General features: G+C 34.1%; 2 protein-coding genes across 3 annotated transcripts; one reads left to right on the forward strand and one right to left on the reverse strand.

Annotated features, from left to right (window-relative positions):
* The first annotated feature begins 7,075 nt into the window (after positions 1–7,075).
* LOC108473982 (uncharacterized) lies at positions 7,076–10,264 on the forward strand. 2 transcript variants are annotated; one of them, XM_053021821.1, is made up of 5 exons: positions 7,076–7,576; positions 8,413–8,702; positions 8,777–8,866; positions 9,238–9,602; positions 9,716–10,264. In XM_053021821.1, the coding sequence occupies exons 1-5, from the start codon at positions 7,306–7,308 to the stop codon at positions 9,978–9,980; spliced, it is 1,281 nt and encodes a 426-aa protein (XP_052877781.1). In that variant the 5' UTR covers positions 7,076–7,305; the 3' UTR covers positions 9,981–10,264. The 2 variants fall into 2 exon arrangements, with proteins under 2 accessions (XP_052877781.1, XP_017631309.1); XM_017775820.2 differs by having other exon boundaries at positions 7,076–7,516.
* A 187-nt stretch (positions 10,265–10,451) lies between these two features.
* LOC108473981 (pentatricopeptide repeat-containing protein At3g26782, mitochondrial-like) lies at positions 10,452–13,280 on the reverse strand. Its single transcript, XM_017775819.2, has one exon. It carries the CDS (start codon positions 12,866–12,868, stop codon positions 10,547–10,549), a length of 2,322 nt encoding a protein of 773 aa, XP_017631308.1. The 5' UTR covers positions 12,869–13,280; the 3' UTR covers positions 10,452–10,546.
* Between the last annotated feature and the right edge of the window lie 324 nt (positions 13,281–13,604).

Consider the following 13,604-nt stretch of genomic DNA (forward strand, 5'->3'; position numbering starts at 1 on the left):
TGTGTCATTACAAAATTGGATCGTTTGAGATTTTGGTCATTTCAAATTCAGATAATTTCATATTACTTCTCTAGGTATTATGGGTTTGAGTTGTTTCAGTTTCATGTGATTTCAAATATGAATAATTTTGGGTTCAAGTTTGGGTTTGATCAACTTTGGTTCAAGATAGGCTAATTCGGATTGTTGATTTTTTATGATCAAATTGAATTGGAAGAGGTTTGCATTAATTGGATCTATTTTTCATATTCAAATTAAAATTGCACATGTCTTGATGGATGTATATTTTAAGTGAGTTTAATATGTTTAGTATTAGTCTTTACTTGAATGGAGTGATGGTTAAAGCTCTTGCTAGGTACTTATTTAGTACAAATTTGAACTATATTACCCTCATTCCTTACCCCTTAATGTTGTATAAAAAAATTTCTATATTAGTGTTAGTAATTTTGGACATAATACCTATTAATACAAATGTGATTTTTTCTTTAACTTAAGCGGGCAAGACCCTAACTACCCTAATGATTACATAGCAATAGTTTAAAAAGCTATCGCTCTATTTAGATATTTTTGTAATATTGGCATAACACTTAGAGGTGGTGTATCAAATATAATATTGGATAAACTAAATTTATCATGTACCTTGTTTTTTAACTCAGAAAATATAATTTTATTGCTCCATAATTATTGTTCTAGAACTAAAAAAATGGCTCCAAAATTGTCTTTATTACCAACATGTGCCTTATTTTTTTAACAAAAAAAGTATCTTATTAGTTGTTAGGATTTCGACCCGATTAAGCAGCAAACAAGTAAAATAGCGGAATAAATTAAGAAATTGAACACACAAATTTAACGTGGAAAAACTCCTCCAAAGAGGATAAAAAACCACGGGCAAAAATAATTTTACTATAATGGCAAAAGAACGAAGAGTACAAAAGATGGAGATAAAAATTGAACCCCCAAAACCCGAAAACAAAGAACCCACAAAACGTAAACACAAAATTATCTAAATGTGTTATAAGTTCTAATGGGAATATTTTTCTAAGGTTGTAAAAGAGCCTATTTATATGCTAAATTCATAGATCAAATAATAATAAAATAATCTAAACTAATTAGTATTTGATTGAAACAAGTAAACAGAGTTTAACTGAAAGATTATTTCTCAAATTTGACTGAAAATAGGAGTCATATTTAACAAATCTCCACCTTGACTCATATTTTCACAACGCCATCTTTGCCAAAGCCCGCCACGAGCCTATCTTGAACTGTGTAGGGAATTAACTGAGTCGAATTTGTGCTTAGAAACTGGAAGACTTCTAGCCTTCAACTTGTACACTGCCAAATCAAAACTAACCCAGGTCTGATTTTCACGAACACAGTGCCCTAACTTTTCAAAACCTGCATTTAAAAGAGAACCTCTCTTCAACGAAACAGTCATACCTTTTTCCCTCCTATGACCAAGTTGTCTCCGCTCCAAACAAGTTGACTTCAACTCCGTAACGGACGAGGGACGTCCGATTTCACCGGTCACTGTATAACCTTCCAGAATATAAAGACCGCCGGTTCTTTTACCTTTTAACAAAACGAGAGCTCCACGAAATACTTTAATGTTGCTCGACTCGATGTTGATTTTGCATCCTTTCAAGTCTAAAATACTTAAGGAGATGAGATTCTTTCATAAATCAGGTACATACCTGACATCTGAGAGTGTCCTAATCGTCCCATTGTGCATCTTAATTTTAACAGTACCAATACCAATTACCTTACTAGATGAATCATTTCCCATGCACACAACTCTACCTTCAATCGAACTGTATGTGGAGAACCATTCTCTATTGGGACACATGTGGAAAGAACATCCTGAATTTAGGATCCACTCGGACGTGAGCTTGGTGTTAACTCTTGTTGACACTAACAAGAAATCATCACCATTTTCATCGGCCAAATTAGCACCAGCTACATCTTCCTCGTTACTCTCAGCAGCTTTTTTATTTCGCAGTTTATAACAATCTGCTTTGATGTGGCCTAACTTTTTACAATAGCGACACCTTTTATCTCGTTTCTTTGATGCTACCAAAACGGAAGCTTGCCTATCTGTCTTGCTATCCAAATGAAACTCATTGTCGAGTTTGTCTCTACTCAAAAAATAACCCTTCACATCTTGGAATGAGAGTTTGTCTCTGCCATAAATTAGGGTCTCCTTGAAAGACTTGTATGAAGGGAGTAAATAGCACAATAATAGCATAGCCTGATCTTTATCGTCAATATGAACTTCAACATTCTTTAAATCATTTCAAAGAGTAATAAATTGACTGATGTGATCTCTAAGAAGCTCACCTTCGTTCATGCGAAACGTAAATAGACGTTGTTTCAACACTAAACGATTAGCCAGAGACTTAGTCGCATAAAGAGTTTCTAACCTTTTCCACAAGGCGGATGAGGTTTTCTTTATCAATACCTCCTGTAATACCGTATTTGCGAGGCACAACTAGATTGCAGACAAAGCCTTTTCATCAAGCTCTTCCCATTCTGTTTTATTTAGATTCTCAGGCTTTTTCCCGGTAACAACCTTTTTCAAGCCTGATTGAACTAGAATTGCCATCATTCAAACTTACCACAGTTTGAAATTTGTCTCACCATCGAACTTCTCAATTTCAAACCTTGTTGTTGCCATCTCTGAACGGGCTGATCTATGAAAATTGAACTAGCTCTGATACCAGTTGTTAGGATTTCGACCCGATAAGTAGCGAACAAGTAAAATAGCGGAATAAATTGAGAAATTGAACACATAAATTTAACGTGGAAAAACCCCTCCAAAGAGGATAAAAAACCACGGGCAAAGATAATTTCACTATAATGGTAAAAGAACAAAGAGTACAAAAGATGGAGATAAAAATAAACCCCAAAAACCCGAAAACAAAGAACCCACAAAACGTAAACACAAAATTATCTAAATGTGTTATGAGTTCTAATCTCTAATGGGAGTATTTTTCTAAGGTTGTAAAAGAGCCTATTTATAGGCTAAATTCATAGGTCAAATAATAATAAAATAATCTAAACTAATCAGTATTTGATTGAAACAAGTAAACAGAGTTTAACTGAAAGATTATTTATCAAATTTGACTGAAAATAGGAGTCATATTTAACATTAGTTATAGAATTAAGTTTAAAGGCAAATTGTTCTTAGTAAAGAAATGGGAAACCAAATAAAATGGAATAGACTTGGGTTGGGTTGGTTTAGGGTCAAGTTCTTCAAAAGAATTTGGGGTCGGGATTAGAGTGTATCTTTTCTTCTTAGGTCGGGATTTGGGTTGTGATAGCCATGCATCGGGTATGGGTTAGGGTGGGCAAAAATTTGACCTACAATTTTGCTTATTTCTTCACTACAATCAATAATCATTTGCACCACCAGCAAATTGTTGCATTCGAGTAGGACTTTTTTTGTATCCTACTTCTTAAGTAATGTCGAGATTATCATATATTGCCTATAGCTTTACTTGTAAAATAGTACAAGTACCCAAATATCGACAAAATCCATCAATTCAATGTCTACAACTGTCATGGAATACTCTCTCTGTTGTAGCATGATGATTACTAGTATCCATTAGTCCATGGCAATTGATCTTTATTTTGCCCTTTTCTAGTATCTTGTTGGGATTTTGTGCTATTGGTGCAGTGATTTCGTCATTATGCTTATAATTTTTTGAACAAATTGAAAAAATACAATTCTATATTTTTATTATTATCTTTTTTTGTATAATTTGTTCTCAATGGTTTTTGCACGAAAAACAAATTGAATAAAGAAAATATTAGATCATTGATTACCTAAGATTTAACTAATAATAAGTTACACCATAGGGATAAATTATTATGTGGGAATACAACTTATATTAATAGGTAATCTAATTACTCCATAGTTTGAGGAATTAAAAACGAGCAATTGATTCAAGACACTATGATGTTGTCTATCAAGTCTAATTGAGGAGATACCTTACCTTGGGTATTGGAGGAGATGTCTCTCTAAAAGATAGAGACATAAATGTGATCGTTTGGATTGACAATATATCGGACAAGATCCAAGTTGAATTTATCCTAGATTTGTTTATGGATTTATTCACTTGTAACGTTCATAGTGTAACTTACCTTAGTCTTGAGTAAGTGATTGACTATGTGTATGTAACTCATATACTTTGATATATTGAAAGTTTGTGCTCAGTTGGTATCAGAGTAAAAAATTAGTATGTTGGGTATATGACTTGTGCATGACATGGTTTCACCTACAATAGTAGAATTCATAGCTCATTTAAAGAGTAAATGATATCCTCTCACTAGCATTATATGACTTAAGAGATAAAATAGGATCATATTGGGTGAATGGATTTAACCCAATGAAATTAAGGATATCATATAATGGTAACATACTAATGATACGAGACAAAAAAATCTAAGTTGCTTTTGTAATGATATATAATGAGGAGTTTAGTCATGGTACTTTTAGTGTATTGACTCCATTACTAAATAATGTTGTAATTAATAGACAAAGAGTTGGAACTTAATTACAAATTATTTAAGTCCTAATTATATATGTTCGATTGGTCCTAATTCCGCTAGCTCAGTGCAACCTTGTATGATTTCAAATAAGAACCGATACGATAAATGAATGAAAACGTAAGAAGAGAAATAGATTGCATGAATTACTAACTGCAATAAATGGATTTTCTTAAAAGGGACAAGATATGGCTTAGAATTTAATTTAATTTCTTTGGATTGTTATTTAATTGATTGTAATTAAATAATTGAAGTTCAAACTAAAATAACTAGCCATCGCAAGTTTTATTAGACATGACAATTTATTTACTTATAGATTCTAATACGGTAAAAATCGTAATAACTTTGTTGAGATTAGAATTGGTTTAAGGAAAATAATTCAATAGAAATATTTAATTTTAAATTAATTAGATAAATAATATTTTGGAATAAAAACTAATTATTGGGTTGGTAAATATATACAATTGTTTTAATTTAATTTAAAATTAGATTGTACATATAATTGCACTTAATGCATGAAAAAGCCCAACAAACTTATATGTAATAGGGGTGGGCAACACACTAGGAATCTTAGAGTGTCTCTACACAGTCCTAGAGGAACTCCGGATTTTCTATTAAAATATTATTCTTCCCTCTCTTCTTGTTCTAGTAGAGGTCTTGTGATTTTCCCCATATATAGAGACTATGAGGTAACTAAAAATACACATAATTGATATGTGGATACTCTATCGAAATTTAGGGACAATTTATTTAGCTGTAAATAACTTTTATTTTTTATGAATACTTGTGATAGAGAATTTCGATTTTGGTTCTTTATAGAGAAAGTGAACTTTCCCCACTAGAAAGTTTTAGTTTTCATTCTGTGTTCGGTTCATGATAAAAGTTGACTCTCTTAGAATTAAAGTGTACGAGAATAGTGGAGAAGATTATTGAGTCAAAAGCCATGATTTGATAGAACTCCTTAAGCGGAAACATAAGTATAAAATTTGATAAAACTTATTGCTGTAGATATCACCACAAAGGTTCAGTTTTATGAAAATTTTTATAATACTATCGTGCAATAGAACACTTTTCATAAATAATTGTTCCAACACCTTTTCCATCCAACCACAACTATGCTTCTATAATCTATCACTTGTTTTGTTTTAAAAGTCGTCATAATCCTTCTTGACCAAGCTAGACTTTGAGTAATTATAGTAAAAGTATAAATTACCAATCGAGATAATTTACGTGTTTTCCTTTGCTTATGGGTCTCATAGATAGTTCCTTAACCACCATCAATTATTCGTTATTCTCGCTTTCAAACATGATCACTGCTCCTTCCTGACTAGTTCATTCTACAACATCTCACTACTTTCCTCCAATGGTAATATCCTTGGAAATGCCTCATTCAAATGACCATAAGCATCACAACAAAAATAAATATACGACAAGCTTTCATACACTCTTTGTAAAAAGTTATCTTCACTTTAGAAATCAACCATTTACATAGATACATGAACATTGCCAATATAACATAATGGCCTCTCAATCTTCTTTTTATCTTAGCATCAACTTGAATAACCTTACCAATAGTCTCCCCAATAGTGCTTAAAAAGCTTCTTTTTTTTTTTTTATAGAACTCACTAAAGAGATCCGATAGTCTAATCTAAACAAACATTATAAGGTTGTGATTGTAAAGTGGAGAATGATAGAGACTATGTTGAATAGTGAGAAAATGACCAAAGATAACCTAAGGCCCCTTTAATAGTACCTTATCATAATCCATCATGGAACTCAATCTCGCCATATAATCATCGTTTTCCAAATCCATAACCTACACTATTTTGCATAGGTTTTCCAACGCTAAGATTCAATTTGAGAGCATGTTATAACTAATTCTCCTAACCAATTGCTTGATGATTACTATCTAAGACATGCTCTTTTCAATCTCAAAACTTGGATTGACGGAACACCAACCACTATCCCAATTATTCACTGTCGACTAACTCTCTATCCTTGCCAATCCCATTCACATAAGTGATTCTACCCCTTAATATTGAATTCATTAAAGTATCCTCGAATGATGCCTTCTTACCCTCTAATGGCTCCATTATCGATTCTCTATTATCAAGAGGATTTTTTGTTTATTTTCGAAACTTATTCATAGTCCTATCGGTACCATCTAGTGGCAAAGCCTTCCTTCCGAAATCTTGAAAGTCTCTTTCAATCTCCATTTCCAAGCTTCTTTACCTTTTTTTTTTTTTTTGGTCAAAGGTCTAAAATACAAATGTGATATTTTTAACTAATGAACACCAAAATAATAAATATGATATAGTATATTTAAACATGATTAATGTAACATGTTTAATAAGCATATCATATAAATATGTAGAGATATTTAAGTTTTAGAAAAGAGGCTTATAAGTTGATTGTAAGGGTGAATAAAAAATAAAAGCTTAGTGGGTTATGCCTATATAAACCTAAAACGCAAATGGGCTAAAAGGATGGTATTGGTTCCATTTACATATCAAAATCCAAGCCCAGTAGAGAATTACTTTAATTTTTCATTATCCTACCAAAAGGAAAACGAGGAATACTAGTTACTACTGAACAAAGATAATACCCCTTTTTATTTCTTTTTAGAGGGGGAAGAAAGAAAAGGGAAAACTTTCCCCTACATAGTTTCCTTTTCTACAAAACTAAAATTCTTGAAAGCTCCCAGTTATACAAACAGCACCAAACGTTCGAAGAAAGAAACAATTGGTGATTAGTTGAGAGAAAATGGGTGACAATCTATTTGAAGGGTTACCACCTCCATCTCATCACCAGCAACTACAAGGAAAAGAAAATGAAGAAGAAGAGGGGAAAGAAGGCAATCAAATTAGTTTCTCTTTGAAGACAAGTAGTAGCAGCAATAACAAGGAAGCTTCTCCAAAACCAGTTCTTAAAAGTGCTCTTAAGAGACCTAAGCCTACTGAATCTAACCCTGAAGGTGAACCCTACCTACAATTTGCACAATTCTTCTTCTTTTTCCCTTTTCTTTCTTTTCTGGGTTCGTATAATTTTATGTCTTTGATTTGATTTTGAATTCTTGTTGTTGCAATTTTCCTTATTTTGAAGTGGAATTTGACATGGGCTTTGCTTTTTGGATGGAATGAGACTTTTTTGTGATAATTTTGGGATTTTGCAGCAATTTTCAGTTTAAAATTTCGTTTTTTTAGTGGGGTAAATTTATTTCCGGGGTTAGGGGTTATTGGGGCTTGAACTTTTTAGAGTAATTTTGTTCTTATGCATGAGGTTAATATGCATTGCAGTTTGGAAGAAATTGCTTTGGGAATGATACTTAAGTATGGCCTTGGCTATTGTGAACATTCACTTACCTTGTTATTTTATTCTTTGGTATATGAGAAACTAGGAGCAAACAGAGATGAAATTTTGAGTTCCTGTGTTTAGTTGTTTCGAAAATTGAAATGGAAAGGAAGAATTGTAGTTGGGAGGTTGATTTGACTATATTTAATGACTTAAGATAGGTTCTAGTCTTATGTATACGGCGGTGTATGCACTTTATGATTTGGTCTTTTTCTTTTTTATCTGAATGATAAAATAGTACATGAAAATGGTTTCATTTTCATTCGGGTGAAAGGAGGACGAGGTCAGGAGAATGAAGAAACTGGCTTTTTGTGTCATAATATTTTAAATATATTTATATGAGACTTGGATATTGAAATGATTTGTTTTGGCATAATATAACTCAAAGGGAAAGTTCTTGTATGCTATTTTTGTTTGTTAGTTTTACGATTTTGCTACTTGACAACTTCTCCCTAGAAGCCTTTTTTTGGCTGAACTCTCTTTGCAAGTAGCTGATTATTTATGCATTGTATTACCCAGCTGCTGTACAAGAAAAGCGCTTGAGATTTAAGATGACAACAGATGCCTCAGAGACACAAGTTATTGAGGCAATGCAGAAGATTGCGTCACATATCAAGAACCCCACCAAGTTTTCTAAGGCTTCAAAGCTTGCCATACAGTTGATACAGGCTGGAAGTGTGAAGGGGGGGACTAGTGAACATTTTTTTGCTATATTGGAGGCTGCAATGTCATCCACAACTTCTTGTACTGATCCTTCAGTACGAGGTGATTATCATTCACTGTTCTCAGCAGCACAAGATGCAGCTGAGGTATGATTTTTGTTTGCATTACAAATATAAGGCTTTCTCCCTTGAATATTTTCTTACTTTATCTTTCCTTGCAGTGCCTAAACAAGAGGCAGAAGAACCAACTGACTGTATGGACATTTAGGGCGGTGATGGCAAATGACTTTCTAACTGATGACAGCTTTGTGGTACTTACTTTATTTTTACTTTTAGTATGTTTTGTTGCAATAGTACTGTCATTCATGAGTTATTCCTTTTTCTGAGTACATCATGTTGACAAACATAGAGACAATTATATGCTGTGATGCTGGTGTACGGTATTTTTTTTGGTTGGGGGGGGGCAAAAGTGGGGATATTGTAACAGTTTAAATGGTGTTGTAGTGTATTTTTTAGCATTAGTGAAAAGCAGATATTGTAAACATCATGAGTTTTCCATAGTGAAGGTTGTTTGCTTGACTAAAATGCTTTTCGACAATACTGTTTAAACTGATTCCTTTTTCTTAGTCGTACAAAATATGTTACTGATGGTGTCTTTATATGTTGTTTCTGAACATTATAGTTTTCGAAAACAGCTAGTAAATTAAAAGATGCAATATGTAGTCTTCCATTTGCGACTGAGGATGATGACATAGATGAAGCTGCTACCCTGAAAGATGAGACTGAAACTGGTAATGATGAAGATGACAAGAAACAAACTATAGTTGAGTCAGCTGAAGAAAATAACAAGGATGAGTCAGATCCTTTTGGACTTGATGCTCTGATTCCTAGTTCTGGCAAAAAAGATGATAGAGCAAAAGGAAGGAAAGATGTGGCAACCAAGAGCAGGAAAGATGATGAGGAGGACACTAAGATATTTCTCAAGTCAAAGAGAGAAGCCTTGATTTCTTGTTTAGAAATTGCTGCTCGACGTTATAAAACACCATGGTAAGCGTTCACTGTTTGCTGCTGCTAATTAAAGGATAAGAAACTCTGCTTTTATATAGTTGCTTGTGTTGAGTTTTATTTAGTAGATTAATTGCATGTTGTATTCTTCTTAGGTGCCAGACAGTTATAGACATCTTGGTAAAACATGCATTTGACAATGTAGCAAGGTTTACATCTCAACAAAGGGATGCCATTGAAAAACTATGGGCTTCTGTTCGGGAGCAACAAATACGTAGGAAGCAAGGGAAATCAGTAACTGGGAAACTTGACGTGAATGCTTTTGAATGGCTTCAGCAGAAATATTCTACTGAGAAGATCAGCATTCGGCATTCTGTTGGTGCTAGTGGAGACCGTCGATGTCAACAGTGGCTTGGTTAATCACTTTTTTTTTTCATGTTCTCAAGGAGTATTGTGATCCAACTCTTATCCAGAAAACAAGTTGAAACCGTTGATTGAACATCTGTTCATCCGAATGTAATACTCTTCAAGCGTGTAATATTTTGAAGGAGACAATTCAGAATACTTGTTTCTTCTCAACATTTTCCCTTCATCTGGTTTAATTCTTCAAAAATAGCCTTAATTTATTCTGGGATGATTGTTGATGAAACACAATGGGTTTAAGACCCTAGTCATTTGGTTATGCTTCCAAGTCGTTGAAAGAAGGGTCTAAGGTCTGAAACTGACAAATCTTTGATATTCTTCACTTCACCATATGTGGCGAAAGTAATAATATTCACTTTCTAGCTGATTAATATTACTGCAGTAATCTCAGGAAGGTAACAATTGAAACTTGGAAGGAAGATAATCAACTGCTGATCTAATGATGCTGGTTTAAGCAACAGGTAAAAATGAAGAGTGAGAGAGAGAATTTTAATCCTTTTCATTAACTTTTAACTGTGGATATCCTCACTGTGTTCTTAGAACATACATACACAACTAGGGTGCTACCAGTAATCTCCACAGGAACAGGTTCCGTCTCTGAAGTGGTGAAAGCGCTTTCGATCACGTACTATTATTACTCTCTGATATATTTTAGACAGCAGCTTAGTTGCAGTGTGACAGTCTTTACAAACTCTCAGATTTTTTACAACCTGAATTGGAGTGCCTGGAGCTGTGCTAATGAGGCCAAAAGCGATAGCCAATTTTTCGCTGTGATAATTGAGTGCCGTTTCTTTCTCTTCCTCATCTATATTTCTTAAGACAGCAGAAGTGTCTGCCATGTACCCTGCCTCCTTTAGCTTGTTTCCCATCTCAGACACCATATCATTTATCTTTTCTATTTCTGGGTGTGCTTTATCTCCCATTATGAACTCATAAACATATCCATTTACTTCGATACAGCTGAGCCCTGGTTCTTTTCTCATTCCCTTGTTCTTCATTGCTTTTCTCACCTCTGCAACGTCATTCCACCTATTTGCCACTGCATATATATTTGAAATAGAAACATTATAACCACAGTTTTGAGGTTCCAGGTAAACAAGTTGCCTAGCAGCCATTTCCCCTAATACAGTGTTGTGGTGAAGCTTGCATGCAGCAAGAAGAGCACTCCATATAATGGAGTTTGCCCTTATAGGCAAGCTTTTGATAATCCCATAGGCCTCATCAAGCAGTCCTGCTCGACCAAGAAGATCCACCATACAACCATAGTGTTCAATCTTAGGAACCAATGCAAATGCATGAACCATTTTCTCAAAAATTAACTTCCCTTCTTCCACCAATCCTGCATGGCTACAAGCATTTAGAAGTCCAATAAATGTGATATCATTTGGCCTAGCACCCTCTCTTTCCATCTCGGAGAATAGCTCCAAAGCCTCCTTACCGCATCCATGCATTCCTAATCCTGCCATCATCGTATTCCACATACCAATATCTCTATCTTTAACTTCCCTGAACAGTTTCCAAGCCCCATCAATGTCTCCACACTTGGCATACATTTCCAATAGTGCGGTTTTTAATATTGTATCCATTTCAACAGCTTGCCTGTCTATGACAGTATGAATCCATTTACCCATATCAAGGGCTCCAGTCTCTGCACAAAGTGAAAGCATCGTAGTCATTGTTACTTGGTTAGGTCTCAACCCATATTCCATCATCTTGACAAAAAGATCAAAAGCCTGATCTATGCAATGTTTTTGTGCATGAGCTGCAATCATAGCACTCCAGATCATAACATCTTTGTCTTTAACTGAGTCAAAAACTGCTCTAGCATTCCTTATCTCTCCACATTTCCCATACATATCAACCAGAGCAGTAGCAAGAGCCAGAGACAAACAAATCCCGTTTCTCAAAATATAAACGTGTAATTGTTTTCCCAGTTCTAAAGCCCCCACAAAACTACACTCTACAACTAAACACAGCAAAGTAATCTCGTTTGGCTTTATCCTTTCTTCAATCATTCTAGCAAAAAGCTTCATTCCCTCTTCTAATTTATAGCAATGAATATATCCGGCTATCATAGCAGTCCATGAAACAACAGTTTTCTGGTTCAATCCATTGAAAAGCAGTCTTGCAGAAGCTAAATTTCCACTTTTTGCATACATATGAATGAAAGCAGTAGTTAACTGAACACTCATTTTCTCAAGATTCCTTGTAACATAAGCATGCATTGCTTTTCCCATTTCAACATCCATGAGGTCTGCAAATAAAGTAATCATGCTAATCATGGCAACTTCACTAGGTCTTATCTGTAAAATTTGCATCTTTCTTATCATCTCCAATGCTTCCATGTAGAATTTGCTTCTAACATAGCATCTAATCATTGTACTCCAAGAAACAGCATCTCTTTCATACATATTATCAAACAACAGTCTGGCAGAGACAACACTGTCACATTCACTATACATTTGTATCAAAGCATTACTTACAAAAACATCTTCAGTCAATCCATTCTTCACAGAAAAACCATGTATTTCTTTGCCCAATTGGGTGTTTGAAACAAAACTACAAGCTTTCAGTACTGCAGGGACCATGAAGTTATCAACTTCATAATCCATTCTTCTCAAATAAGTATAGATGTCAAGTGCACTGTGGGGTTGGCTGTTTTTCGTGTAAGATGTAATAAGGAAATTGAATTGTGCTGAAGGGATGAACTTGGTTACATTGAAGTGAGTTTTCACCGTTAGAGCATGGGTTTGCCTGGTTTGTTCAAGGGTGGGTTGAAGAAAAGTTTCAGATTTTGGAATTTGGATGAATTTGATTGTTGAAGCCAAGGCAGAAGGAGAAGAAAGTGACGGTTTCTCTGTTGCAGCTACTTTCATCATGTCCATGGCGTTTTGTTATCTTAACAAATAAAATATCTGGTTTGCAAAACTTCAGTTCTTTTTCCCACTGATAGTTCGCACTATGCTGTTTTGTTCTTTTCATAGAATTTTAGAGGTTTTCAAGCTTCCCCTTCGGCCCAAAATTATGTGGGCCGAAGTACACCTAATATCTCCACTAAAACCCTGAAATTCTCCCATCCTTTCATGGTTCTCTGCTATAGGGTTTCACATAAACCCCCTAATTCTTCAATCTTCCTTGTGCAGAACTCCAAGCCCTAAATATCAGCAAAAGACAACATTTTCATGTTCTACCTTAGTGTTTTGCTTGATTTTTATGGTCATATAGCACATATCGAAGGCTTGCAGGTGACTTTTATTGTGAGCTCAAAAGTTGTGCAACATCATAAATATCATCCCCTTCAACAAAAAAAAAAAAAAATCTGATATTTCTGATAAATATTAAAGGTGCTCATGGGCCGGGTTTTTGTAAGGTATTTAGATCATTTTTCTAAATTCAAGTTCAATTCGGATAAAAAATGGGCTTATTTTTTCTCAAGGCTAGCCAGATTTAAAAAAAGTAAATCTGAAGTCGACTCGATCCACCCATATTTAATTTTTTAGATTAATTTTTATTTAAAATTAAAATTTTTAAAGAATATAATACACTAAACGCATTAAAAAGATTAAAATAAAAGTTTTGTAACATATTAAAATATATTATATTAAAAAATACTACCACAAA

Source organism: Gossypium arboreum, chromosome 11 (genome assembly GCF_025698485.1).
Source record: "Gossypium arboreum isolate Shixiya-1 chromosome 11, ASM2569848v2, whole genome shotgun sequence".
Classification (NCBI taxonomy): Eukaryota; Viridiplantae; Streptophyta; class Magnoliopsida; order Malvales; family Malvaceae; genus Gossypium; species Gossypium arboreum.